We start from the raw sequence: 25,468 nt of genomic DNA, 5'->3' as shown, positions 1-25,468 counted from the left end.
CTCGTGTTTATGAGTAGGCTGCAAAAATTGCGCGTCGTAATGTTCTCCCAGTCTTCAGCGTACGAACTGGTGGTCTCTGAGATCCAAACGGTTCAAATTTCAATTCATCAAACCGGTTCCATTGTTCCGTCACCCAATCTTAGTGTTGCCTTGCAAATTTCAGTATTTTACCTTATTCTGTGGTCTTAGCAGTGGTTTCCTTCCTGCAACTCTGCCATGGAGACCCACTGCAATCAGTCTTCTACACACAGTCCAGGACGAGATGTTAATGTTCAGGCCAGCTCTCATTTCATGTGTTCGCTGCTGACTTGATTTTCTTCTTTTGCTTAAGCTGAGCAACTTAAAGTGTTTGGCTTGCGTTGGGGAGGTTCTTCTGGGTCTTCCTGGCCTTTTGTTGTCTTGTAAGCAGCCAATTTTTTTTCCGTCGTTGCAAAGTGTACCTCACACAATTGTACAAGATATTCAGCTTTTCTGCTATTTTCCTAATAGTGTGCCCATCTTCTCGCAGAATTTGGATCTTCACACACTGTTCTGTTGAAATTTGCTTCCTTGGTGCCATTCTGAACCCACTCATAAACTTTCAAGCAAGGGAACAAACTGATGCAAACAAATTTCACATATTCACCAATTTGAAATTTTTATTGTGGTTTCTTGTATTTCGCATTAACGTAAAGTGGTGTTGATTACTTCAACAATTTATTATTAGTAGTCGGCACTGTGGGCGGAAGCACCCTTCTCAGCCCGCCTTCGGTGGTGGTTGAACACTTGTTTCTCTTTGAAAGCTGAGACATCATAGTGTTGTGCAACATTTTTGGAAGAAACAGAAATCCTCTTCTGAGTTGCAACCTGGAATTCCTCTCCTCTGGTGTTTCATTGTCAAGCATGTCTTTATTCTGCTGAGCACTTCTTGTTTTTTGGAGTTTCAATGGAACGCTTGAGCTTCCTGCTTCAGCCTGGCTTCTTGTTGTTCTCACTTCCTATTCTTTACTGAAAACTTTGGAACATTGAGTATCTCTTTCCATTGCTGTGGACTCTCCTTTGCTTTTGCTTGTCACTTCTGCTTCACCTTTGCAGCCAATATTTAAGTTTTATTGGTGTATTTGATGGTTCTTCCCATTTTCTTGGAGAAAAAAACTATTATGATTTTGTACTTTACAAAGAACGAAATATTTTATTTTTTCTTGGTGACACGGATGGCTGCTTTGTGTCCAGTGAATCAAAGAAATGTAAAATTGTCATGGATAGCACCGCAATCAATGTAGTAATCACCAATATTGTAATCAGCGCTGTCAAAGATGGAAAAATTGAGAATAATACGAGAGGTCATGAGGTGAGGAAATACCAGGTGAGGAAAGCATGTGATAAAGACACGGTACCATCTAGAATCCTAGATGGATTGTTGCTTGCTGACATGGATAGGCGTGATAACAATAGACATAAAGAACGATGCTGGGAAAAAACAGTCGCACCCAACTGGTCAATGCCGCAACCAATCGACGAGTGAATAAAGGTGACATAACGACAGCCATACAACTTCTATTTATTATAGTAAGATTTACTGTACAAACATCCACAAACTGTTTCCTGCATATTTTCTTTGTGGAGATTTGTGCCTAGTGGAGATTGTTTAATTGGAAGAGGATTAATTTTCCAACAACATTATGATCCAAAACACACTTTCAAAATAGTAAACCAGGATGTGGAGAACAAGGTTAGAGCTGGTGTACTCCAAGAATGGCCACCCCAGAGTCCGGACATGAGTGCCATCGAGGGCCTATGGAATTACATGGAAACAGAAAAGAACTAGAAGGGAACTCGGTAGAGCGCATACCTCCACCCTGTAATGCCTGATCCACGAGAACATATCTGGCCCAATAAATTGATACTATAAAATGACACTGTTCTTGGTAATTTAGCAGTTCGTTTCATGTGCGTTTGTAAAGGCTGTAACGCTACAACAAAATACATCGGTGACTGGTATCATTGATAAGTTGATGAATTCACCTTAAAGTACGAATTCATTGGAATCACTGAAGTATTGCACAGTACTGTATAGAACCAAATTTCATTTTCCTGAAAATAATTGAAGTTGCCATGCAAAGTTTGGTTTTGGCCATTCAATCATTTTATCCATCCGAAGCCTATTGTTTGGATATGATGCTCTTCATCTTGAGTGTCATTGCTCTTTTGCAGCTGCAGAAGAGAATGATAAACAATGCTGATAATAATTCAACCTCAGAACAGGAAAATTCTGTGCACTCAGAACTTCACAGTGGAGTTGAAGAAAAAAAAATAAAACAAGACTTTTCACTGTCTGCTTTACTGGCTGCTGACCCTCCAAACTATCATTTGCAGAAATGTCTGTTTTGTTTCTCAAGCAAAAAAAAAAAATCTATTTTAAAACATTTTTCAAAGGAAATAAAAAAAAAAAACGTAAATGTTCAAGACTTTTTGAAATTAGACAATCAGCATCAAACTTTTAAGTTTGGCATCAAAATCCAATTCCAATATCGAATTTCAAACCCACAGATTCTCCATTTATTACAAATCACTGAGGGATGTTGGAATGAACCGGCAAGCGATGAATAAATCAACCACCAGACAATGCCGGAATCAACCATCGAGCAATAATGGACGATCGGGTTGACTACGTGGCGACTACGGTGTGTAGTTCATGTCTCAAACCAAGCCGAGTATAAATATTCATATTAGGCTCATTTTCATCACACCTTCAAATACAATGGAACTGGGCAGGATTCAGAAATTGAGCGTTTGACATCTTTTTATGTGACGTCAAGTATTTTCATGTACATCCATCACGCTTGCAAAGCCAATTGGTGGAATCGTGTACGCTGTGGCCTTCGGCAATCACAGCCTTCCTTCTTCACATTTACCTGGAAACAATGCGGTGGCTGAATAGAGGGCAGATATGTGATAAACACATCATACAGTATAACAGGATAGTTCATTATATTGTCCTGTATACCACTATCCGTCCCCTTTGTGCTGCAATGTTCCTGTCCGTCTCTATGCCGTGTTGCAGAAATCCCACAGAGCAAAATAGATCCTTGTGGACACAGCAGGAGCAGCGAACACAGATGTAAGACAATGAAGTTATATGCAGTAACATGAACATAGACAAATTAAACGAAACATAAGCATGTGCAAATGCACATGGAGGACACAAATGATGTTATTTACTACAAGTTAATTTATATAAACACCAATATTCGCATGGAAGTTGGTTTAGCACACTCACAGAATAATGCTGTTTGTGGGAAAAAAAACAATCAAATGTAATTCAAATTTTCTTTCAAACATAATGAAAGAACCTTCAACACACAGGTTGTATTTTCCATTCATCAAATGCACACCGAGGCAATTTGCACAACCCAGTGTATAAGGGGATCAACTTGAAAGAAAACCGCTTTTACCTGTTCAAGGTTTGCAGAAGATTCCATTGGTGGACTGTGTTACTCTGACTCATAAAATTTGGCAAATTATTGGGATGAGCAATGTTGAGACGTCCCATCATGAAATTGGACGTCAGCTTGGCTTCCATCGGACTGTTGGATCGGAGTATTGGTCCACAAACATCAACAAACCAATCATGTTAAACACAAGCTTCAATATCGACGACCGAAGGTAACCCCTAACCGAGAAGATAAACTCCGATCAGGCTCGTCAGAAGTATTCCTTTCGCCACAAATGAATTCTCCCTCTGGAGGTTATCCACGAGGACCGTACTGAAGTGCTGCAGGTCACAAAGTTCAGCAGACCGATAAGACTCCCTCTTCGAATCCCAGAACACAAAGCAGCCCTCTTGGCATGGTGACGGGTACATCAACAGCGAAATCTCTCATCCTGGAGGAAAATCCATTCATCTGATGAGAGCTGACTTCTCCTGGACGTGACGGATTGTAGAACTCGGGTTTGGTGGAAACCTAACACAGTTTATACATCCAAGAACACTGTAGAACTCCTCATGATTGGTGGAAGATCTATTATGACATGAGGCTGTCTGTTATGATTGTAAACGTGAACTTGTCACTGTATAGGGCAACATGACGGGCAAAAAGTAGCATAGGGATATTTTGGATCATGTTTTTCTTCCACAATTTGATGACCACCCAGTTCTCACAAGACCTGCATTGATGGATGGCAATGCCAGACCCCACCATTCTCATGCAGTTACCGACTCCTAGCGAAACGATGCAATCACAACATTGCCCCGACCAGCAAGGAATCCTACTTTAAATCCCATAAAGCGTCTTGGGGACATTCTTAGGCATATTTTTAAGAACTCTGGTCGAGTTGGAAGCTGATTTGCAATAGGAATGCCAACAACTTCCTTTATATTCTCTCTGGTGGCTCTGCCAGGGGATGAGAAGGAGCGTTGCAGCAGTCATTCATTCGAGTGGTGCTTACTCACATTACTGACCTTTTGAGACATTAATTCGGTTGTGACATCATTGGATGTCATTATTGACTGGTCTTGAACCCCGCATTACAGGGTGTGTTGCCAGTAGCTCCATTCTAAAGTCACTATTTTATGGTGTAAAACAGTGCCGTCTGTCTTTTGATTTCAATGACTGTGAAAGCTTTGCATAAACAGATTCACTCACACATATAGGATAGAGCAATGTAACTAGTGCTGCACTCACTCACTCGTTGGACAGCAGAGTGAACAGGGTCTGCACCTGAGACGGATCTCAAAGCTGGTACCGCGCAGAATCGTCGTCTTCCATTTTGTTTTCCTCTCCTCTGAATCGTCCAGCAGGAACACATTGGGATGATGACATCGACCAGTTCGTCGGTCAAGTCCTTTTCGGTCCTGCGTCTCTGAGTGAGTGTATCGAGCTGCGTTTCAACCAGCTCATGACCATGTCAGAGTCGGTGTAAACGTTATAACATGGCCGGCATGCCTGCACAAACTGGGCCATGAAGTTATGGTGTGAACGAGCTTATTGTTGTCAAAATCATGAGAGAGAGAGAAAAAGAGAAAAAGAGAAAAAGAGAAAGAGAGAAAGAGAGAAAGAGAGAAAGAGAGAAAGAGAGAAAGAGAGAAAGAGAGAAAGAGAGAAAGAGAGAAAGAGAGAAAGAGAGAAAGAGAGAAAGAGAGAAAGAGAGAAAGAGAGAAAGAGAGAAAGAGAGAAAGAGAGAAAGAGAGAAAGAGAGAAAGAGAGAAAGAGAGAAAGAGAGAAAGAGAGAAAGAGAGAAAGAGAGAAAGAGAGAAAGAGAGAAAGAGAGAAAGAGAGAAAGAGAGAAAGAGAGAAAGAGAGAAAGAGAGAAAGAGAGAAAGAGAGAAAGAGAGAAAGAGAGAAAGAGAGAAAGAGAGAAAGAGAGAAAGAGAGAAAGAGAGAAAGAGAGAAAGAGAGAAAGAGAGAAAGAGAGAAAGAGAGAGAGAGAGAGAGAGAGAGAGAGAGAGAGACAGAGAGAGAGAGAGAGAGAGAGAGAGACAGAGAGAGAGAGAGAGAGAGAGAGAGAGAGAGAGAGAGAGAGAGAGAGAGAGAGAGAGAGAGAGAGAGAGAGAGAGAGAGAGAGAGAGAGAGAGAGAGAGAGAGAGAGAGAGAGAGAGAGAGAGAGAGAGAGAGAGAGAGACAGAGACAGAGAGAGAGAGAGAGAGAGAGAGAGAGAGAGAGAGAGAGAGAGAGAGAGAGAGAGAGAGAGAGAGAGTGTGTCAAAGGAGAATCTAGGCTAAGCTGCCGTCAAAACGATTTCAAAAAAAAACAAACAAACTCAGCACCATCTACCTTTGTCCATTTATTTATATTTTCAATGCTTAATAACAGGCGATACCTCTGGCTGGAGGTTTCTCCAATTCACCCCGTGAAGGGCACCAAGTTGAGGCATTATTTAATTATTTTTGTAGTGGGGTGCTCACCCATCACAAGGTCTTAGAATATCCTGTTTCTCATGTGTTTTCCTCTCGTCACCTCATGTTTTCGTTGGAATATTCTTGAATTATCAAGTTCAGGATCATATTTTGCATCAGACACAGTATGCAGACAGCAACGAGGCAAAAAAAAAAAAAACACAACAATCTTCGACACATTCATAAACTCCATCTGACTTCACCGATTCTTCTTTTTATCATATGAAGCACACGGCTGCTTGGTAGCATCATTGGCTGAAGGTGTGGCTGTGCCCTCCGCTGGTGAGGGCAGGAATTCGGAATTTGGTCAAGGTTCCGGCGATAGCTTGCCTACTCTTCGCGAAAGACACTGGGATCTTTGACATTCACCAGCGAATGTTGACAGACGGGACACCCTGCCTAACGTCCATCTCGGCACACATTGATGAATCACCCTGCCTGTGAAACACCGGGATGACAGTATATAGCTGGGTCGGGATTCAAACCCAGGTTAGACGGCTGAGAGGCGAATGTGCGTATACTTCAGCGATTGACTAGCTATCAATGACCTTCCTTCAAATCTGTGACAAAGTGTTTCCAAGTGAAACTGGGATCACATGGGGAATGTTGTTTATTTTTTGATGGTTCAATATATTCCGCAGGAAGAACAGATCCAAAATGTCGCCATCCTTTGTCACAGAATGGTTGCCAACTCAAGTTGCTAACAGAATGCTGTCATGGGACGTGATACAAAGTCTAAGGAAACTAGAAGCTGAAGCACTTGTGAAGAAGAGAGGACGAAGTTTAAGCCGAGAAATAGGAAGGCGTTCAAGTTGTGGAAAATGGACTGAAGAACAGAAGACGAAAACATATATGAAGATAGAAATGATTAAAAAAAAAAAAGACAACGCAAAGAGAAGGAAGACCAGGAAAGTAAAAAAAAAACAAAAAAAAAAACGTTCACATGCCATTAAACCCATTATGCTGCAGCTTTGTCATCACAAATAATGTATGCATCATTACTGAAGTGGAATGCTTGTTTTACACCACGCAGCAATACATTCCACGGTGCTGGGAAATTCACGTCGTCAGGATTTCGTCGGTATCCCCACGTGAACACCGAACATGCAGAATCTCTGCAGCAATGGAAGAATGCAAGGCATATTTTGGCCCACAATGTCGAAAAGTACTTCGGTAACAGGATAATCTTATTGGTTGCACTCATATTATTCAGGATTAATAACAAACCAGGCATTTGCTGGTTGTGTGCGTGTGCGTGTGCACTGCACTTGTGCAAGCGAGAATACATCCTTTCTGAGCTCTCTTTGTATTCACAGCATTCAACAAGCAATTTGTCAGAAAACTAATGTATTGAAAGCCCACCATGAATCGTTCTCAAGGTTTATAAACGTTAATGCAGATTTATTGTCCATTTCCAGAAACTGCAATGGCAAGGATTTTGTCATCTCATGATTATAGTTGAGCATGTGAACTTCACCCAGACTTCTTCAACATTGATAATCGCATCCGTCCATCGCTTTGACTGTGTCTAAATGGATTGTCTTATTGTTCCCCCCCCAAAAAAAGAAGGTGTTTCTCCTTTTCGTTCGCAGTCAATACTTTTAAACAAAGGAAATCAGCTATTTGCTCTACTTTCTCAAACATTCTATCGGCACAATATTCTGATACATGATGTGCAATAAACCTGCCATTTCTCATTAAACACAGCGTAGAATGGATATCTTAGTCTTGTTGGTGAAGACGTGTCGATCTGTGTTGGCGGATAGGTACAACAAAGGGTGAAATCAATGGATGTCGACTAAGGTGTGATCAACGAAATTGGGAAGCAAGGAGAAGCTGACGTTTCTGGCGTTAACCCTTCGTCAGATTAATCCATTTTCGCTCCGACGAAGGGTTAACATCCGAAACGTCAGGTTCTCCTCGCCTCCCATGGCGATAAGCATACTTCAATCAACATGCTGTGATTTCACTTATATAGCAAACATTTCATCAACATTCCACAATTTAAAATTCAGGTTTCATTGCTCAGTAATAAACCGCTAAACACATAAAATTGACGAAATGAATTTAATGAATAATAACTTCGCAAAGGTCGAATAACTGCTGGGCAATTCACGTCACAGTGCATCGTATCGATGCGAGAGACGGGCAACAAATATTAATCTGCACTGAATGCACAGAAGAAAACAAGAAATGTCCCTGAAATGGAAAAAAACCGAAAACGAGAAGGGCACTTGGTAGAGGGCATACCTCCGCTACACAATGCCTGATCCACGAGAACACGTCGGGCCCAATATATATATATATATATATATATATATATATATATATATATATATATATATATATATATATATATATATATATATATATATATATTTTAAATACCATGCTATATATCGTTTCTGGGCCCATCTCTCAATGGTGAAAAATCACTTTAAAAATTAAATAATTCTCTGATGCAGATTCGGATTTTCACCAAAATCGAATCAATTCGTCCTTGCCACACACCCAACCTGTCCACCAAGTTTCATCAGAATCCCTCAACAACTTTTTGAGATATCGTGCTATATATCGGTTTAGCCCGATCTCTCAATGGTGAAGAATCACAGAAAAAACTAGAGGGGGAGCACTCGGTAGAGTGCAAAACCTCTGCCGCCAATACTGCTGGGTCACTTAAGTGAACCTGATATCCTATTCATTGTAGGTCAAAACGGATCAGACTCTACTGAACCACGATTGAATGATCTAAACGAGATCGACGCGCATGTAGAAATGTCAAAAAAATAAAATCGAATTTTTTTTGAAAAAAGAAGTTGCAAAATTTCTGGGTTTTTTTTCTCGAACAAATTTTTTGGGGGGGTTGGAAATCACTTAAAACATGTAGAAATGCAAAAAAAAAAATTCAAATATTTTTCAAATAAAATCGAATTTTTTTTGAAAAAAAGTTGCAAAATTTTGTTGTTTTTTTTCTCTAACAAATTTTTTTTGGTTGGATATCACTTAAAACATGTAGAAATGCAAAAAAAATCTAATATTTTTCAAATAAAATCGATTTTTTTTTGAAAAAAGTTGCAAAATTTTGTCTTTTTTTTCTCTAACAAAATTATATATATTTTTTTGGTTGGAAATCACTTAAAACATGTAGAAATGCAAAAACAAAAATTCAAGTATTTTTTCAAAATGGCCGCCATTGCGGCCATATTGGACTTTGGACCAAGTCCAAAATCTAATGGCATGATCCTTGGACCATACCTAATCCCCCCCACCAAGTTTTGTCGAAATCCGTCGAGGAGTTTTTCCGTAATATTGTTCACAAACAAACAAACAAACAAACAGACAGGGGTGAAAACTGTAACCTCCGTCCATCTTAGATGGCGGAGGTTAATTATCAGATCCGGATCCGGATCCGGATCTTCACCAAAATTGAATCAATTCTTTCTTGTCACACACCCAACAAATCCACAAAGTTTTGTCCAAATCCGTCCACAACTTTTTGAGATATCTTGTACACAGGCAGACAAACAAACAGACATAAAGGGGTGAAAACATAACCTCCTTCACCTTTGGTGGCGGAGGTAAGAATAAACATTTGATGCTACGCTACCCAGATTCAGCACAGGTGATGCACACAGCTGTTGTGCTAACAGGATTGCAAACCTGTTTCTCAGATTCAGGTCGATCTGAGAAAGTCCAACCACTGCAACAATTAACTTCTCCGACCTCTTTTATTTGAAAATGGTGAAGTAGCAGATATGTACCGTTCCAGGCAGTTGAACCATTTGCTTGTTTGGCAGAAAACGGATGTGCTGGTGCTGCATTATGGAGTATGAAGGCTGTGCGTTTTTGATATAATTTAATAAAACAGCTCTTTTATGCATCACACATTAGGTATGTCTGCAGAATGTTAACCTCAAACTCAACCTTCAAAGTGTACCCTTCCCTTTCACCACCTGTTCAATCCCTCACTCCCTGCCCTTATGTTCTTTGTGTACTGTGGGTAATGACGGTAAAATACTTGTCTGCATCACTGTATTTGCAAATGCTTACCCATTTTCACCTCTAGCTCTGCGCCACTGCTCCTCACCGTGCACAATAAGGTTGAAGTCTGTGTATGTGGTGCCAGCCATGTTGGAGGATTGGCATCTGTACGTGCCATTGTCAGTACGATTGAGGGGGGAGATTCGCAGAGTCCCTCCCACAACATCTGCCTTCTCTGGGAGCCCGTCACCAAGCCGCTGCCATTTCACAGATTCAGGTCTGGAGGAGAAGGGTTAAGTACCATGATATTTGTTTCAAATCACCTTTTATGTTCATCAGATGAAGTCTTTTGAGGGTGATTATCTTTTTCGCATCATTGCTGAATCATGTGTTCACAATTAAATGATGGATGCTTCTCCTTTGGATGGATTCCAAAGCATTTGTCAATCATGATTACACCTAGTATAACTGAAAATAACAGACATTGTAAGAGTTCATTTCAAACAAACCATACATTATATATCATTCTGTCGTACTTTAAAATGCTTACAAAATTAAATATCTATACACTTTGAGCTATAGCATACAACACCAAGTTAGAGCAACCCCAGCCACTCTTGACTCCTATACTGCAAGTAGCCCTGATGGCATGAATGCTTTTAATACTATAATGCTATACAATTCCTTTTATGCTATTTTCCAGGTCAATTTCTGAGAGCTGCATGCTGGCATCAAAGAAAATCGCCAACATTAGTGCAATTTGAAAGAATGGCACTGAAACGTACCCTCTGAACTACAGACCAGTCAGCCTTAATTCTCGTTGTCACAAGCAAAATAATGGAACCAATGATTGTAACAAACCTCAACAACTCATCTCTTCTTTAACCCTCTGATCTCGGATCATTAGTTTGGCTTCAGTCTTGGTCATTACACCTTGGACGTGCTGCTTCTTCAATGTCAACAATACAGATTTCCTCAATCTCAAACAGCCTATCTCACTCGACATCTTTCAAGCATTTTATTCTGTTTGGCACCACATCCTGATATCCAAACTGTCAGCTAATATCATCAAGGGTTACCTCATTTGCTGCCTTGCAGAATTCCTGTGCATTCATAAGCAGCAGATTGCTTTGGATGGATTTCTCTCAAATGCTCCACTTCAAGAGGTTTGTCTCCCTCAATATAGCATTCTGGAACCAATCCTGCTCTTGATAAGTAGAACATCATGACTTATCTTCGTCATTGGAAAATTTGTTGCATCATTTGCAGATGATGATGATGATGATGATGATGATGATGATGATGATGATGATAACGGGCGTAGTGGCGTGCGCCTGTAATCCGGCTACTCGGAGGCTTGGGTTGGAGGATCGCTTGAGGACGGGAGCTCTGCGCTGGGCCGCGCTATGAGAGGGTGTAGGGCAGCCCGGAATCATGGCGAAACCCAATCCTTATCCCTGTGTTGTAAGAGGCGACCAGGGTTGCATCAGGAAGGGCATCCGGCGTAAAACCTGTGCCAAATCAGTATGCGGATCATAACGGATGATCCGCTGTGGCGACCCCTAACGGGAGCAGCCGAAAGACGAACAACATTTGCAGATGACGATGATCTGTGTGTGGGATACAGTACTTCTTCAGTCTGTCAGGCAGGCTGCAGCACCATCACTCTTTGCTTATCTTGAGAAAATAAGCAACTATTCATCTGTACCTGAAATTTGTCTTTTCATGCAAGAGAGACCCATATTCTCAATTTGTTCCCCTATAGTTTATTGAGACCGACTGGAAAATCCCACAATTTATTTATGTCTGCAATAAGTCCCTGGGAGAGGCGCAGTCTCTGGAGCTCCTCGGCCTCACGATCAACTGAAACCTGTTTTGTGCAGATAAAAGCTCCCAGTTGGTCTCCGAAGCTGATTGTCTCATTGTAATTCTCTGCAGGGTCAGGTCTTTCCTTTTCTGTCAACTTATAATGGTATGCAGAGGCGGCGTTAGGGCCATGCAACCCGTGCAATTGAATGGGGCCCCTAGACAACAAGGGCCCCCCACATGACCGATCATGGTTTGCAATCTTTTGAGACGGGGCCCCCGAGGATGGGGAGGGGGGGTCTTACTTTGCTGACAAAACATGCAACTTGTGAATGGTGATAAATACACTGTAAAGGCAATGCACTGTCAAGGAAAGAAAGTCCTGTCATGTAATGAATCGATTTTAAAAATGTTTTCTCCTGATGTTTAACTGGATTGAACTATTACAAAATTAGGGGGTGACGTGAGTCGAGAAAGCAAGTGGAATAATAACTACGTTTATTGTACACAAATGCAACAATAATCAAAATAAAATACATACAATTCCTTACGTTAACACATATCGATATTGTTTAGGAAATCCACGCTTCAATTTATTGTACACTAGACGTCCCGTGAACCCGTTGGGTTCCCGTTGTGACAGCAGTTGATAAAAAAAATCATTAAAAAAAAAAAAACATAGTTCCAGCGAACTATACCGCTGAGGTTGTTTGCATTGATGAAATACTCCCGAAGAGTACTTGACTGAATCGGGAATTGATTTTTAAATAATTTTTTCGTTGCCCAATTTGAACGAAACTTGATACGGCGCACCGCAGGAGAATGGTGAGTAAGGTGTCCCTAAAATTTTTGTGCTATCGTGTCCCGTTTTGGCTGTATTTCGGGAACATACATACATACATACATACATACATACATACATACATACATACATACATACAGGATGAGAGTTTTAGTAATATATAGATAACAACCCCTCATTTGTAAATGAACCAACCCAAGCGCATGGCGGAGCATTGCGGTTTACAAAATCAAAGATGTGCCGGAGCACCTTCCCCAAGGAAGAAACGAAACGACCCCAGCGGTGCTGAAAACCAGAAAATAGCTCAACAAAAGGCGAAAAGGGTCGAAATTCACCGGGAATTCACTTTTTTCATTATGCAAATGGCAGAACCAGGAAAGGGTCCTGAGTCAGCCAGCACAAGTGCTGAGGTACGTTCCATTACCAAACAGCTTGTCAAGTGCTTGCCGAGTGAGTTAAGCACTCCAGCAAGCACTCCAATTAAATGGTTAATAAGGAATGGCTGGCTTGGCAAGCGATTGGAAGTTCATTGGCAATGGGATGGGACACACCCCATGATCAGCTTTTTGGGTGAGTTTCTGTTTATGGCTGGTGGTGTTGGGAGAGATGAGGAGGTTACCATTATTCTAATCACATGAAATAAATTGAAATTTATTTGCAGGAGTGGCCATCAGGGATAACGTTATTCTTTTTTTAAATGCCAATTGTACTATTATTGTTGTTAATATTATTATTAATATTATTATTTTGAAATACTGTAATGTTAATACTATTATTATGCTATTATCATTATTCTTGTTATTACTTTTGACATTTGACGTGGCCTTGGAAAAATAGCTGCTGTACCGTATATACACCTTTCCGAGTGGGTAAAAGGCAATAAAACATGGGAATTCCTCCCGATTTTAGTTAAATCAAGAGTTAAAGCAACATAAGCTAAGCGAGTGTGAAAATACCATGAAGTCCTCTTACTCATGATACAATTGAGGTGGCTGAAGCACGACTGGTAATATGTTCTCCCACCACCGGGATCGGTGCTACACGGTACACATTTATGAAGATCACCTGCATCACCCACCTTCAGAGAGGGACTCGTGGGCGGGGGAAATTAAGTCGCTACAACCTTTGCCTGATGACCCGTAGTCCCCCTGGCAAGTTTAGTTGGTTGAGATTGCATAAGAAATGACCAAATACATGAATGTCAGACAGACTGTCGATGGATACCATATTGCTTATTTCAGTATGATGACATTGACAGGGCTCACATATCTTTAGATATGCTTCAACTTCACCGCAAGTAGGTTAGTGACCTTACAGCTCATATTGACAGGTCTATTCTGTCTTACTCCTCCTGTCCTCTCACCTCTCTACCCAATCCCTGCCCTTACAAGTCACTTGCATGCTTTATGCTTACCTCCAATCATTCCCCTCTTGTCTTACCTGTACACTGTTTTCCTGAGTCTGTGTTTGTAATCTCTAGCTCTTCCCTCCAGGATTTAAAGTTTTGCTGTCCACCACCACCTCATGGACTCTCCCATTTCTAGCTCACGGAGACCTTGTTCCGACCCTTTATTTGCAATTCCTCCTCTTGTGGTGTTATTTATCCGTATGTTTTTGTGTTTGTTGACCATTTGCTTCCTGTTTTGTATTCTAATTTTCTATGAGCCTCAATACCTGTACACCAAATAGTCCCTGTTCCAGCTGTCCTTCAAGGATGCAATGAGTCAGAGTAAATTATCCAAAAAAACAAACAAGCTTGACGAAGGCTTATCTTTTTATGACCAAACAGTAATCAAATGAATTGTGATGTCCATGACAAGTTGTGAACATTTTACAGGCAAATTTTAATTCCTGCATATGCCATTCCTTTATTACAGAAGGGGTATATAGTGGGGGTTATGGAACAGGGGTTGGAGGAAAGGCATATTGAAACTTGATTATTGAATGGCTATGGAAATTTAATCCACACCAGTAAAAGTAAAGAAACAAATTTGTTCATTTAAACTCAGCCACTGGGCCACTCATCACCCTGGCCCGAGTCACCTCTGTGAGATGCATGGTGCAGCCGCAGCCGTGACCCTGATTTTTTTTTTGCACACCCACTCATTTTTTTCCCCCTTTATGGCAGTTATTTGCCTTGAAAAGATGAGAATACTGAAGAAAAATGTCGTTCAAAATGATTTAAAAGATGATCGTAGGTTTTATATTAAACTAACAGCAAATTCAACAGCAGTAAATTACGATGACACTACTGACGACACCTGCAACCTCTGCCAGGCCACCCCAAACACAATAAAACACATTATGGAAGATTGCACGGCCCTGATTCCACAAAGGCAAGAGCACAACATCTGAGATGTGAGGGATCTTTGGGTCACCCCCAGGAGATCGATCGGCTAATTCCGTGCCACGGGCCTGTTCAAGCAGAACTGACCAGGGCTAATCAACAATAACAACAACAACAATAACAACAACAAGAAATTATGACAATGCCTCGACAATTCCTCCCAGACCTGCAAACATCAGAATAGCTTCGAAACGTTTAAAACAAAGAAATCAAGGCAACACATGTTGGAGCGACCATTTAAAACATTTACGGAATTTGAAGAGATCCACATTGAAAGTTTGTCCTTATAACTTATTGTCAGAGACAGCCTACGACTTTGGATTAAGAAATAATAAGTGGAATTTTTCATATTCAAGTTGTTCTGCCTTTTTCAGTTTTTATTGACTGAATATATTTGGTCTCATTTGATCTTGGAAGGTGTGATTAAAATAAATAAATAAATAAATAAATGAAGGAAAGCTACATTTTCTCAGGGTTGGCCTTTTTCAATTCCCATCTGAGCACAAGCCTCATGCTGGTGAGATTGCAGACTCAAATCCCATATCCTGTGTCGACATGTCCATTGTCACTTAGTGTATTTGCAAGTTGTGTAAAAGTAGAACGATGTCTCCTTATGTCCTTGTAACTATATCTGTACGAGTGCAACCTCGTAATGTGTCTTTGGCTCATAATATGTCACACAACGTATGTACAAGGTCATTGATGAGACAGGTCAGTGAAAAGAAAGTAATGTTCCTGGCATGTTTTTGTATTTTGTAGAATGTTCCCAAATTGTTGCAAGATAATGAGAAGAAAAACAAGTTTTGTTAATTTTAGTCAATGATGCTTGGGTAAGATCAAAGACAGGTGTATATATATATATATATATATATATATATATATATATATATATATATATATATATATATATATATATATATATATATATATATATATATATATATATATATATATATATATATATATGACCACAGAACATCTTGTCCATGGACACCAAACATTTTTGTGTTTATTGTCTTTCCCCTGAAGTTTGTGTTACCTCTGCCACCGAAGGTGGATTACGTTTTAACCCCTGTCTGTTTGTCTGTTTGTCTGTGAGCATGATATCTCAAAATGTTGTGGACGGGTTTGGAGGAAACTTGGTGGAGGAAACTTGGGTGTGTGACACGGGCAAATTGATTCGATTTTGGTGAAGATCCAGAAACGAGAATTTTTTCTAATTTTGTAAGTGCTTCTTCACCATTGGAGAGATGGGGACAAAAATGATACCTGGTTGTGGATGAGTATTCAATATTTCAAAAAGAGTGATCATGGTTGTCGTTAAAAAGTGTGGACGATATTTCAAAAAGTTGTCGACGAGTTATGACAAAACTCGATGGATGAGTTGGGTAAGTGACAAGAACAGGCCGATTAGATTTCGGTTCAGATCAGAATATAGATCCGGCCTATTAGTGGAATACAAAACGTAAACTGTTCAGCCTGGTGGAGGTATGCGCTTTACCGAGAGCAGTTCTCGTATTCTCTATGATGAAATATTCCTCTGAAAACAATGCCATAAAATGCTACAAAGTAACTCATAGTTTGTGGCAAAATGAAGAATGAGATGGGGAAGAAGAGGGGGCAGGGGGAGAAAATAGGTGTTTTTCGAGATATGTTTTGCTGCGGAGTCAATGTAGGTCTTTCATTCCACTTGTTTTTTTTTCCCCCCTTTCATCTCACCCTCTCTCTTCTATCCCTTGTGTATTTTATGTTTCCCCTCAGCTTGTTTTCTATTTTCTCTGTGTAGCAGACACAATATGCTGTAGCATTTTCAGCAATGCATGTTTGAAGTAGTGTCAGCTCGGTTGTGATGTGTAACGTAATTGATGCAATATTGATTTTCAGAAATTGGTCAAACTCAAAAAGTCCGAATATAACTAATCACACTTTAAAACAAGTCAAAATAAAACGAAAAGTAAATAAGAAGTTAAAATATTAAAAACAAACATAAACCCTTAAAAAAAAATTTCATCAAACAAATCGGATTCTTTTTATTTTTTTTATTGTTGAAACCAAATTCTCGAACTCACCTGGGTTTTCCCTCGACAATGCAGTCCAGTTCAAGACTCCGCCCTTCCAGTAACCTTGTCTCATCCCCTCGGCGCTGAATGAATAAAACAGGTGGATCTGGGGAAAGAGGGGAGAGAGAGGGGGATAGAGGGGAAGGGTGGTAGGCCGAATGCGAGAATGAATGAATAATAATCAACCAATTCAAGGATAACCAAGTTGGGATGAAATGAAGGGAAGGGAAAAATAATGTGTCAACAAGAATGAAGCATAGTGAGAAGAGCTAGGGGAGTATAGTCTTCTGTCTGTGACTTAAAATTAATGGCCCTTTCAATCCTGCTGGAACGACTTTAAATGGCTGTGCTGATCAGTTTATTTTTCCCCTGCAGGTGCATTCTGAGCTGTGTGGTCGTCGTACAGGCTATGTATCACAGTGGCATGGTTGTGGTGTTATATTCTCTTCACATTCCATGGGTTGTGGGTCAGCAAGGTTAATGACATGAAGACACAATGGGTAAATTATCTTGAAAAAAAATGATATACCAGTTATTATCTTTATCATCAAATAGTGGACTCTTTGGAGTTCATATTTGAGACCAAGAGGTTTTGGAGTATTTGGGGACCAAATATTTTGGGTTGATTTTAAAAATTGAAAGGGTTTGCATTTGGGATGTAAAGCTGTGTCAGTGGTTGTGATTTCGGGTGGAATTATCCCAATAAATAAATAATAATTCTGATCCGATCAGGCCTACTGCATCATAGTTTTATTCACTTTGTTGTTTCTTTTCGAGATGATTCAAAGACCAGATGAGCAGAGTTAGATGGCAGAAAAGGAAGGATGATGAAATGCGGGAAGGAATGGACACACAGGCATACATAAGTAGGGGCTTATGCATAAGTAGACAGGACAAGGCAATCAAGTGGGTTGAGTATACAAGGAACATGTAAGCAGACAATACAGGAGAGGAGAGGCAGTGAGAATATAAAATATCCACAATTGGAGAAGGGGATATCATGGGATGGTGATGGATTGCCATTTTAAAAGAGCGAGAGAGGAATATGATTGGAGAGACTCAGGGAGAACATTCTACAGTCGAGAGAAGAGGGGGACAAAAGAGTTGTTGGTGAGAAGTTAGCCTGAATTTGGGTAGGGTAACAAGGTTTGTGTTGCTAGCTGAGCGAGTGTAGCCTATTCTGGATTGTGAAGGACAAATAGATGAGAGGGCAGGTGGGGCCACACCACAAATGAGGCAATATAAAACTTCTAGGCCACGACCTTGTCTTCAGTGTGAGAAGAGCAGGCCTTTCACACAAAGCTCCTGTTGAGTAACTCCCATGCACCACTCTTTGTGGGGCATGTTAAAGCCTTCAGGCTCCCTTCTGTAGAGCCTGAATATTTTAACCTGCCCTGCAAAGAGCTTTGCAAGCTTAACCGGATACGGACATCTCATGGAAGATGTGCACAAAAACTTTTTCAATGGAATATGAGGCCAACACCCTAATGTTATTGTGGACACTCAGTTCAAACCATGATCCATATTGTAGCTGAATCTCCTATCCATTCCTTCCCTTCAGGCCTGGCTGACAGTCACAGGCTCACACCTGATGCAGTGATGTGGCTTTCAAATCTTGACATAAACCTATAAAAAAAGTTGAGAATCCAATGCCATATGAAATAAGAAGTAGCTCCAATTAGCCTCAGGGTATTGTATTATATTGCTTCTGATGGTGCAAGGCTAGATGTTGTGGTGCCAGCCAACAGAGGACGTGTCCATACTCTACGGCACTGCTGTTAGGATTTGTATACTGTTAGGAACTGAGAATGGCCGAGGAACGGGTTAGCTCTGTATAGGATTCCAAGGCATTTCCCGACCCTGGAAACCGGCTGGAATATATCATCAGTCCAGGAAAGGCCATGCCAGATTGTTAGTCCAAGGAGCTCCAAATAATGCACTTCTGCCAGCGGTTTATTGCTACAGTAAACTGGTGGGTTAGCCATAGGGTCTTTATGTGGACACGGTGAGTGAGTGGGACTTAAAAGCATTGAATGACATATTTCAAATGATTGACCAGCTTCGTATTTTCTCCAAACCGGCGTACAAGGATGCGGCGAGAGACTTTCTGGCAAAGAGCAGAGTCATCTGTGAAGTGATAAAGTGTTTTCCACTGAGGCTGGAGAGGTCATTAATGTAAACAAGGAATAGGATAGATCCCAAGACACTGCCTTGAGGCATACCAGTCCTCTAAGGAAAGAGCAGGAGATAGAACCCCATCAAGGGATTTATATTGCCTGTGAGAATGAAGAAAATCCGGTGAACTGGTGAAACGTCTCCGGTGAAGCAAAACGCACCGCGTCACTTTTGCGGTGACACTTGTGATCAAGCATTTAATGGAAATTAAATGATAAAAACAAGCTCTTGTTTTGTTTTGTGAATGCTTCCACATCATGAAATGTGTCATAAAAGCCTCATGATGGAAACGAGTTGGATGGCAATAGCATCGTGAGGCAAGTGCTCAGAAGGGAACATTAAACAGGCTGCCCAATGTTATCCGAGCTTTGGACTGAAGGGCATACTAACATGTTAAACTTGCCTTCCTGAGTACATACACTTGTTTTCAGGCCATTAACATGACATAAGCAAGTAACACATTCTGTGTGATGAGATTTTGGCAAAAAAAATGGATAATGTGAATCTTCGAAAACGAAAAACTACACAGACTAATCTAAAATAAGCATGTACGTTTTAAAAACTGGACCATTTCATCTAGTTATGACTGTTACAAGCTCTCCAAAAACACCCATTTTTGGAGAAGAGTTGGAGATAACCAGATACTTTTGGAAGAATGTGTTTTTTTTTTCTTTGCACAACTATTTTGACCCTGTCTCCTAAGGTCACCTCCCATGCCCCCTTCCTTCACCCTCTATTGCCCCTGGTAAGGAATAGTAATCATCTTTCTTTCCAGGGCCTATGTTTGTCGTTTGCGCAGCATTACATCTCGGTGCACTTTGACATGGTGCGCTTTTGGTACAGTAAAACGAAATGCAGACGTAAAGGGGATGATCAGCAAGTCTTTGATCTGACCTAAAAGTCAATGACTGACATCAACAAAACTATTACTTTTCGAAATGGTTCCTTTACAACATTTGTGTTTAAACGGAAGTATCCTCCCTGTTATATATTTCTCATGCTCCATTAGGCCACGGTCTTAAATCTTAATGATCAATACTCGTATAATCAATGTCTGTATGTTGCAAAAAAAAAAAAAAAAAAGAAGAAAAAGTGCGACGACGTTAAGTGATTGTATAATTAAATTTCAGAGTGTAACATTTAAGCATTTTGGAAGAGGATTTCACAGAATGAAAATTAATTGTAAAAAGCGCTATTGGATGACAAGATTGACGATTCGGCTGAACGAGTTGCAAGGACGTGAGCCACAAATGGTGTGAATATTGCAAAGTTCAGATGAGAGAAAGTCAATAGGCATGTAGAAGGGAGAGGCCGTGAAGGTGGACGTACAGTAAACTTCGAGGGTGATGCTGGCAACAAGAGAGGTTTTAAGCGTCTCGTGGAAAACCTCGCAGGTTAGTGATGTTCCGTCATCCTCACGCCCCACCACTTTCGCCAAGTGGCTTATCACCATGACCGTGCCTCCCTCAAGAACTTCCTGTCTCTCCTTCCCTGTAAAATTAAATTAAAAAATAGTAATTTGGATCAACATGCCTTGATCACACTGTCAATCTTTAACTTTTGCAAACAGACAGCAAAGCTTTGGAAAAGAGGGATGGGGAAGGAGGAAAAAGGGGGGGGGGGAGGGGGGCAGAGGCTAAAATAAAAGACAAGTTCAATGAAAGAGGATAAAAGCAAACACAAAGATAAAAGCAATTGATTTCAGAACGTCTTTGAGATTCTAAGAATCGATCCCATCGGATGTTGTAACTGTACAAATTTCAACCGAAGACGGTGCGTTAGACCGACATGAAATAACGATTTCATCTTGGAAAATGATATAGGTACAACAGCTGGGATTGGTTGGACAGGATTTGGAACAGGTTCACATGCCTATTCTCTTTTATCCATAGCAGTGTAAACTCTGTCCATCAGAAGAGGAAAAAAAAGAAAAGAAAAAGAAAAAGCAATTCTTCAAACTTTTACAAAGCAGCGAGTTTTGAAATTGAAAATACTCCGTAATTTTTTTTTCCATTTGACATTTCCTGAGAGATCTTGAGCTACAGGACTGAACATCTCCTGCCTTTCAAAGGATGCCGTGATTAACGTTCTGCAAACGGATGGAGTCGTCCGTGAAGTGATGAACGGTGTTTTCCATCGAGGCTGAGAGATCACTTTTTAAAATATTATTTATCCACAGCAGTCGTTTTGCAAAAGAGAAAAGGAAAGAATAAAATAAACAGAAAATAAAAACAAACTGTGCAGCTTTCTTCAACTCAGCTTTGTTCAGGCCAAGATGGAGAAAGCTCACTGCAGATCTGGATAAAAATCACAAACTGGTTCAACACGTGGAACATGTCTTTCAATCCGGACAAATCTCACACTCTCACTTTGTCTCTCCGGAAGGACCGTTCAGAACCCCCCCCCCCCCATCCACTTTCTCAACAATCCTCTGGAAGAAGTCCTTTCTTTCAAGCTTCTGGGGTCTCACTATCTGTCATGACAGTTCCTGGGAAAGCCACATTTCAAATCTCACCTCCAAAGTCAGTCGCCGACTGGGAATCCTCCGTCGTGCACATACTATATACTATATACTATATAGTATATAGTATACAGTATACAGTAGATAGTATAGTCGGTCCTTCCTCAGCCCACCTGAGCTCCTGACCACTTACAAAGCTTTTGTCCGCAGCTTGATGGAGTACTGCTCTCCCCTCTGGGCTGGTACTCCTGCCTCCCACCTTTCTCGGCTTCACGCTGTAGAAACCATGGCATTTCGGATCATCGGCATCTCCCGCAATGAGGCTGAGTCTTTGGGCCTCTCACTCAATCACTGCAGGTTGGTCGGTGGTCTTTCTGTCTTCTACCGTCTCTTCTCCAGCCTCACCCCCCTGCTCTCTCTGCGATTTGTCCCCACCACATTTCCGCAGGGCGCTCAAGGTCCGCCAACAACCCCCTTCTGGTAAAACTACCAAAATCACGAATCACTGCTCATCTTCACTCTTTCATTCCTCTTTTTTCCCGCTTTTGGAATAAACTCCCTCACTCTATTCATTCCCATTCTTCCCTCCAGGCCTTCAAAACAGCTGTTCACCACCACCTCTTATCATCCCCCATCCAAATCCTCGATCTTTTCTACTCTCGATAATCCAACAAAGCCTACCTCTTTCAAATTCCCAGCTTTCCTTCCTGAAAGTCCCTGTAATGTCCATCTTCTATTCCCCATGTTCCCTGCCCCATCCTGCTCCCTTCCACAGATCTCCTAATGTCTCTGTTCCCCACTGTTTTGTCCCTCCCACTCCCGCCCCTCTTGTCTCATGCCCCCCTTGCTGTGCGTTGTGTGTTAGCTCTCATACGAGCCTCGACAAGGTATACAAAACAAAACAAAAAAACAAACAAAAAAAGCAGCGCAGAGTTTATTTTAAATTTTCAATTTTTATTTCTTGTTCATACTCCGTGTCCAATAAACTCTATGCTGCTTCATCCGTCTCGGCTTTCTCCACTCACATCTTGTTCTTGCGTTTGTTTTTTTGAGCTATGCGACTGCACTTTTATTGCCTTGTAAAAGTGGACAGCATTTCACTAGTATTTATCTTCAAAGTGATCGTTATCCTGAAGCTCCCAGTTGAGGCACTGTATGCAATTCCAACTTCGGTTAAGCATTAAGGAATACTAAACATTCTCAATGCTCAGTGTTTGTCTGCTTCGGTGGACAATCGAATGATCACGTTTATCAACTGTAGGTTGACAAGTAAATGGTATCTGGAATGGGAAGCAGAAAAGTAATGCTAAAGTTTCAGGCATTAGCTTGGTTTTTTTCTGATGAAGTGCTAATGACCAAAGCATCAGCATTACCTTTCTTCAGGTCAGGTCAGGTAACAAGGTTTGGGTTGGTAGTTGAGTGAGAGTGACCTGTTCTTTCTTTCTTCCCATGACAGTTAGTACGCCTTTGTCAACATTCAATTGATAAAACCAACTTCAATTTACAATGCAACCCCAACAAAAGATTGGGCCTTATAGATAAGACATCAGGAGTCATCTATTTGGGCTGAATTGCCTTTTTTCTGTGTTCATTTAACTGTACATGTATTATGGCCACAAATTTATGTGACAGAGTTTTTGACTGTCTCCCTCCCAACATCCTCAAATGTCACAAACATACTTCTTCCCTCCTCTCCTCTCACTGTATCTTCTCCCAAATTCTCTCCACTTCTCAAATGTTTATGGAATGTAGAGAAATTGCTTTTCAGAACAAAAATATTTAAGCTCATCCATTTGGGAGAACAGTTAGTTCACAGCAATCCCTGTCCTTGTAAAACGGTAGAAATCACAAAAGGCAATGGTTGATTTGGGTATTTAGCTAAACACCGGCATGGCTTTTTCAGAACTTTAATTGTTTAAAGTGTAAAAAAACAGCCATTCCACTGATAAAGGTGGCATTGTACATTTCGCTGAGGCAAGCATGCTCACCCGTGACCGGATGTCCATTGTGGTTCCAGAGGAGGCGAGGCAGTGGACGACCACCTTCACTCTGACAACTCAAGAGCATCTCGGAGCCTTCGACCAAAGGCCCTTCATAGCCAGACAGTATGGGCTCTGAAGGTGTGGCTAGGAAAATGTGGGGGGGGGGGGCATAAGAATGGATGCATAGCAAGGTAAGAATGAAACCAGCAATGGTATAAAGTTGAAGTTGTGGGAGGAACTCTATCTACAAATTTACTGATTTTTGATATACTGTTTACAAACAGGATATACACACAATATACTTGATTCAAAGGAGGAGGCCATTTGGCCCATCATGCCTGCACTGCATCAACCCTAGAAACCATCATCCATCCACAAACAAGCTACCTACAAGTCTTACCAATATCCCGATACCCATATATCTTCAATGCATCTAGGTGCCTGTCTAATACCAATTTAAACCTCTCTACACCCTCTACCGCCACAGCCTTTCAAAGTAGACCATTTCATGCAATGACCACTCTCTGACTGAAAGATCCCTGCCTGAAACGGTCCCAACTCTCAGCTCCTTTACCCTCAAGCTGTGGCCCCTGGTCCTTACACTGTTAATTCTGTTGAAAAACTCCACTGCATCATTCTATCTTGTCCACACACTTAATTAGTTTAAACATCTCTATCTGATCCACTTTGTAAGGTATAAAGTCCTGTCTCCTTTAAGTGCTGTTTATAGCTTAGCTTAGCTAGCCCAAGAATCAACCTAGTAGCCCGATGCTCTACCCTCTGTCCTTCCTCAGATGTGCAGACTAAAACTGAGTATAATATAGATGAGGCTTCACTAAATTAATATACATTGTTAACACTACTTCTTTTGATTCATAATTTATTCCCCTGCGGATACAACCCTAAGCCCTGTTAGGTTTACCTGTAGCTGCTTGACACTGCCCTGTCTACTTACCCTCAGTATCTATTACTACCTCCAGATTCTTCTCCTTTGTGATACGCTCCGAGACTACCCCTTGCATCATGTCATCCGTATTTTCATTATTCTTTCCCACCTCCAGGATCTTACATTTCCTTATGGTAAAATGCATCTGTTAATCCTTAGCCCAATCCTATAAAGTATCTTGACTTTCCTGATCTGGTCATCCACATCTTTGCTATCTCCCTCACCTCGAAAGTCTATGAACACGCCAGTAATTTGGAACACAGCTAAGCCACTAATTGCCCCAGTTCAAGGGTTATTAATTTGGTTGAATAAGTTGATGAATAATTGCAGACTGCAGACTACTATCAACATGGATTCCTAAATGAGGCAGTGCAACCATGGTTGTGATAACTACAGATAATTGTCCAAATGGATTCAATACTTGGAATGTAATGAGGCAGTGCAACCTGGTTTTGAGTTTTTATAGCTTTTGACGTTGCCATTGGAGAAATGCCAGGAAAGAACCTTGTTTCTGGTGAATAAAAGCAATCTCCAAACCATTGTGGATGGCTGAGATCAAATCATGCAGATAGTAGAGAATTGAAAAAAAAATGTCCGTCATGCCCAGTCATAAATTGTATTACTCAGTCACAAATAAAATGGCTTAAGTGTTAATTTAATTTAGGGGTCATCTGTTAAAAAGTTTAAATGTCCGTTGAAGTCAATAAATGTTTAACAAATTTCTAGAGGTTTAAACAGTCTTTTTACAAGGAATAACAAGGAATTTTTATGCACAGGAGGAGACCATTCGGCCCATCATGCCTGCAAGACACCAATACCGTCGATGCCCCTTCCTTTCGTGTGCAGCCTTTTGGCTGCTACACTGGCATTCATTTCACCGACCTCAGAAGGATGACAGGCTGAGTCAAACCCCTGGTGTTAATTCAGCAGCCAACGGGGCTTGAATTCAGGACCCTAGGATCCCAAGCCACCACCCTAACTGCTAAGCTAGGAACCCAAGCCACCACACTAACTGCTAAGCTAGGATCCCAAG

General features: G+C 40.9%; 1 protein-coding gene across 1 annotated transcript in view; it reads right to left on the bottom strand.

Moving 5' to 3' along the window:
- Window positions 1-4,645: 4,645 nt before the first annotated feature.
- The window catches only part of LOC147031656 (cell adhesion molecule 2-like), a 167,208-nt gene continuing 146,385 nt past the window's right edge, over window positions 4,646-25,468 (bottom strand). The window contains exons 4-8 of the mRNA XM_085866436.1: window positions 23,496-23,633; window positions 20,376-20,537; window positions 16,881-16,977; window positions 9,963-10,135; window positions 4,646-4,860 (exon numbers count right to left, since the gene is read on the bottom strand). Of these exons, the coding sequence (XP_085722562.1) occupies window positions 4,661-4,860; window positions 9,963-10,135; window positions 16,881-16,977; window positions 20,376-20,537; window positions 23,496-23,633 (770 nt within the window). The 3' untranslated portion in view covers window positions 4,646-4,660. The remainder of the gene's footprint in view (window positions 4,861-9,962; window positions 10,136-16,880; window positions 16,978-20,375; window positions 20,538-23,495; window positions 23,634-25,468) is intronic.

This window comes from Eptatretus burgeri, chromosome 2 (assembly GCF_056783735.1).
Source record: "Eptatretus burgeri isolate ZD-2024b chromosome 2, Ebu_testis_v1, whole genome shotgun sequence".
Taxonomy (NCBI): Eukaryota; Metazoa; Chordata; class Myxini; order Myxiniformes; family Myxinidae; genus Eptatretus; species Eptatretus burgeri.
The sequence above is the reverse complement of the archived record's forward strand: the minus strand, read 5'-3'. Positions and strand labels throughout refer to the sequence as shown.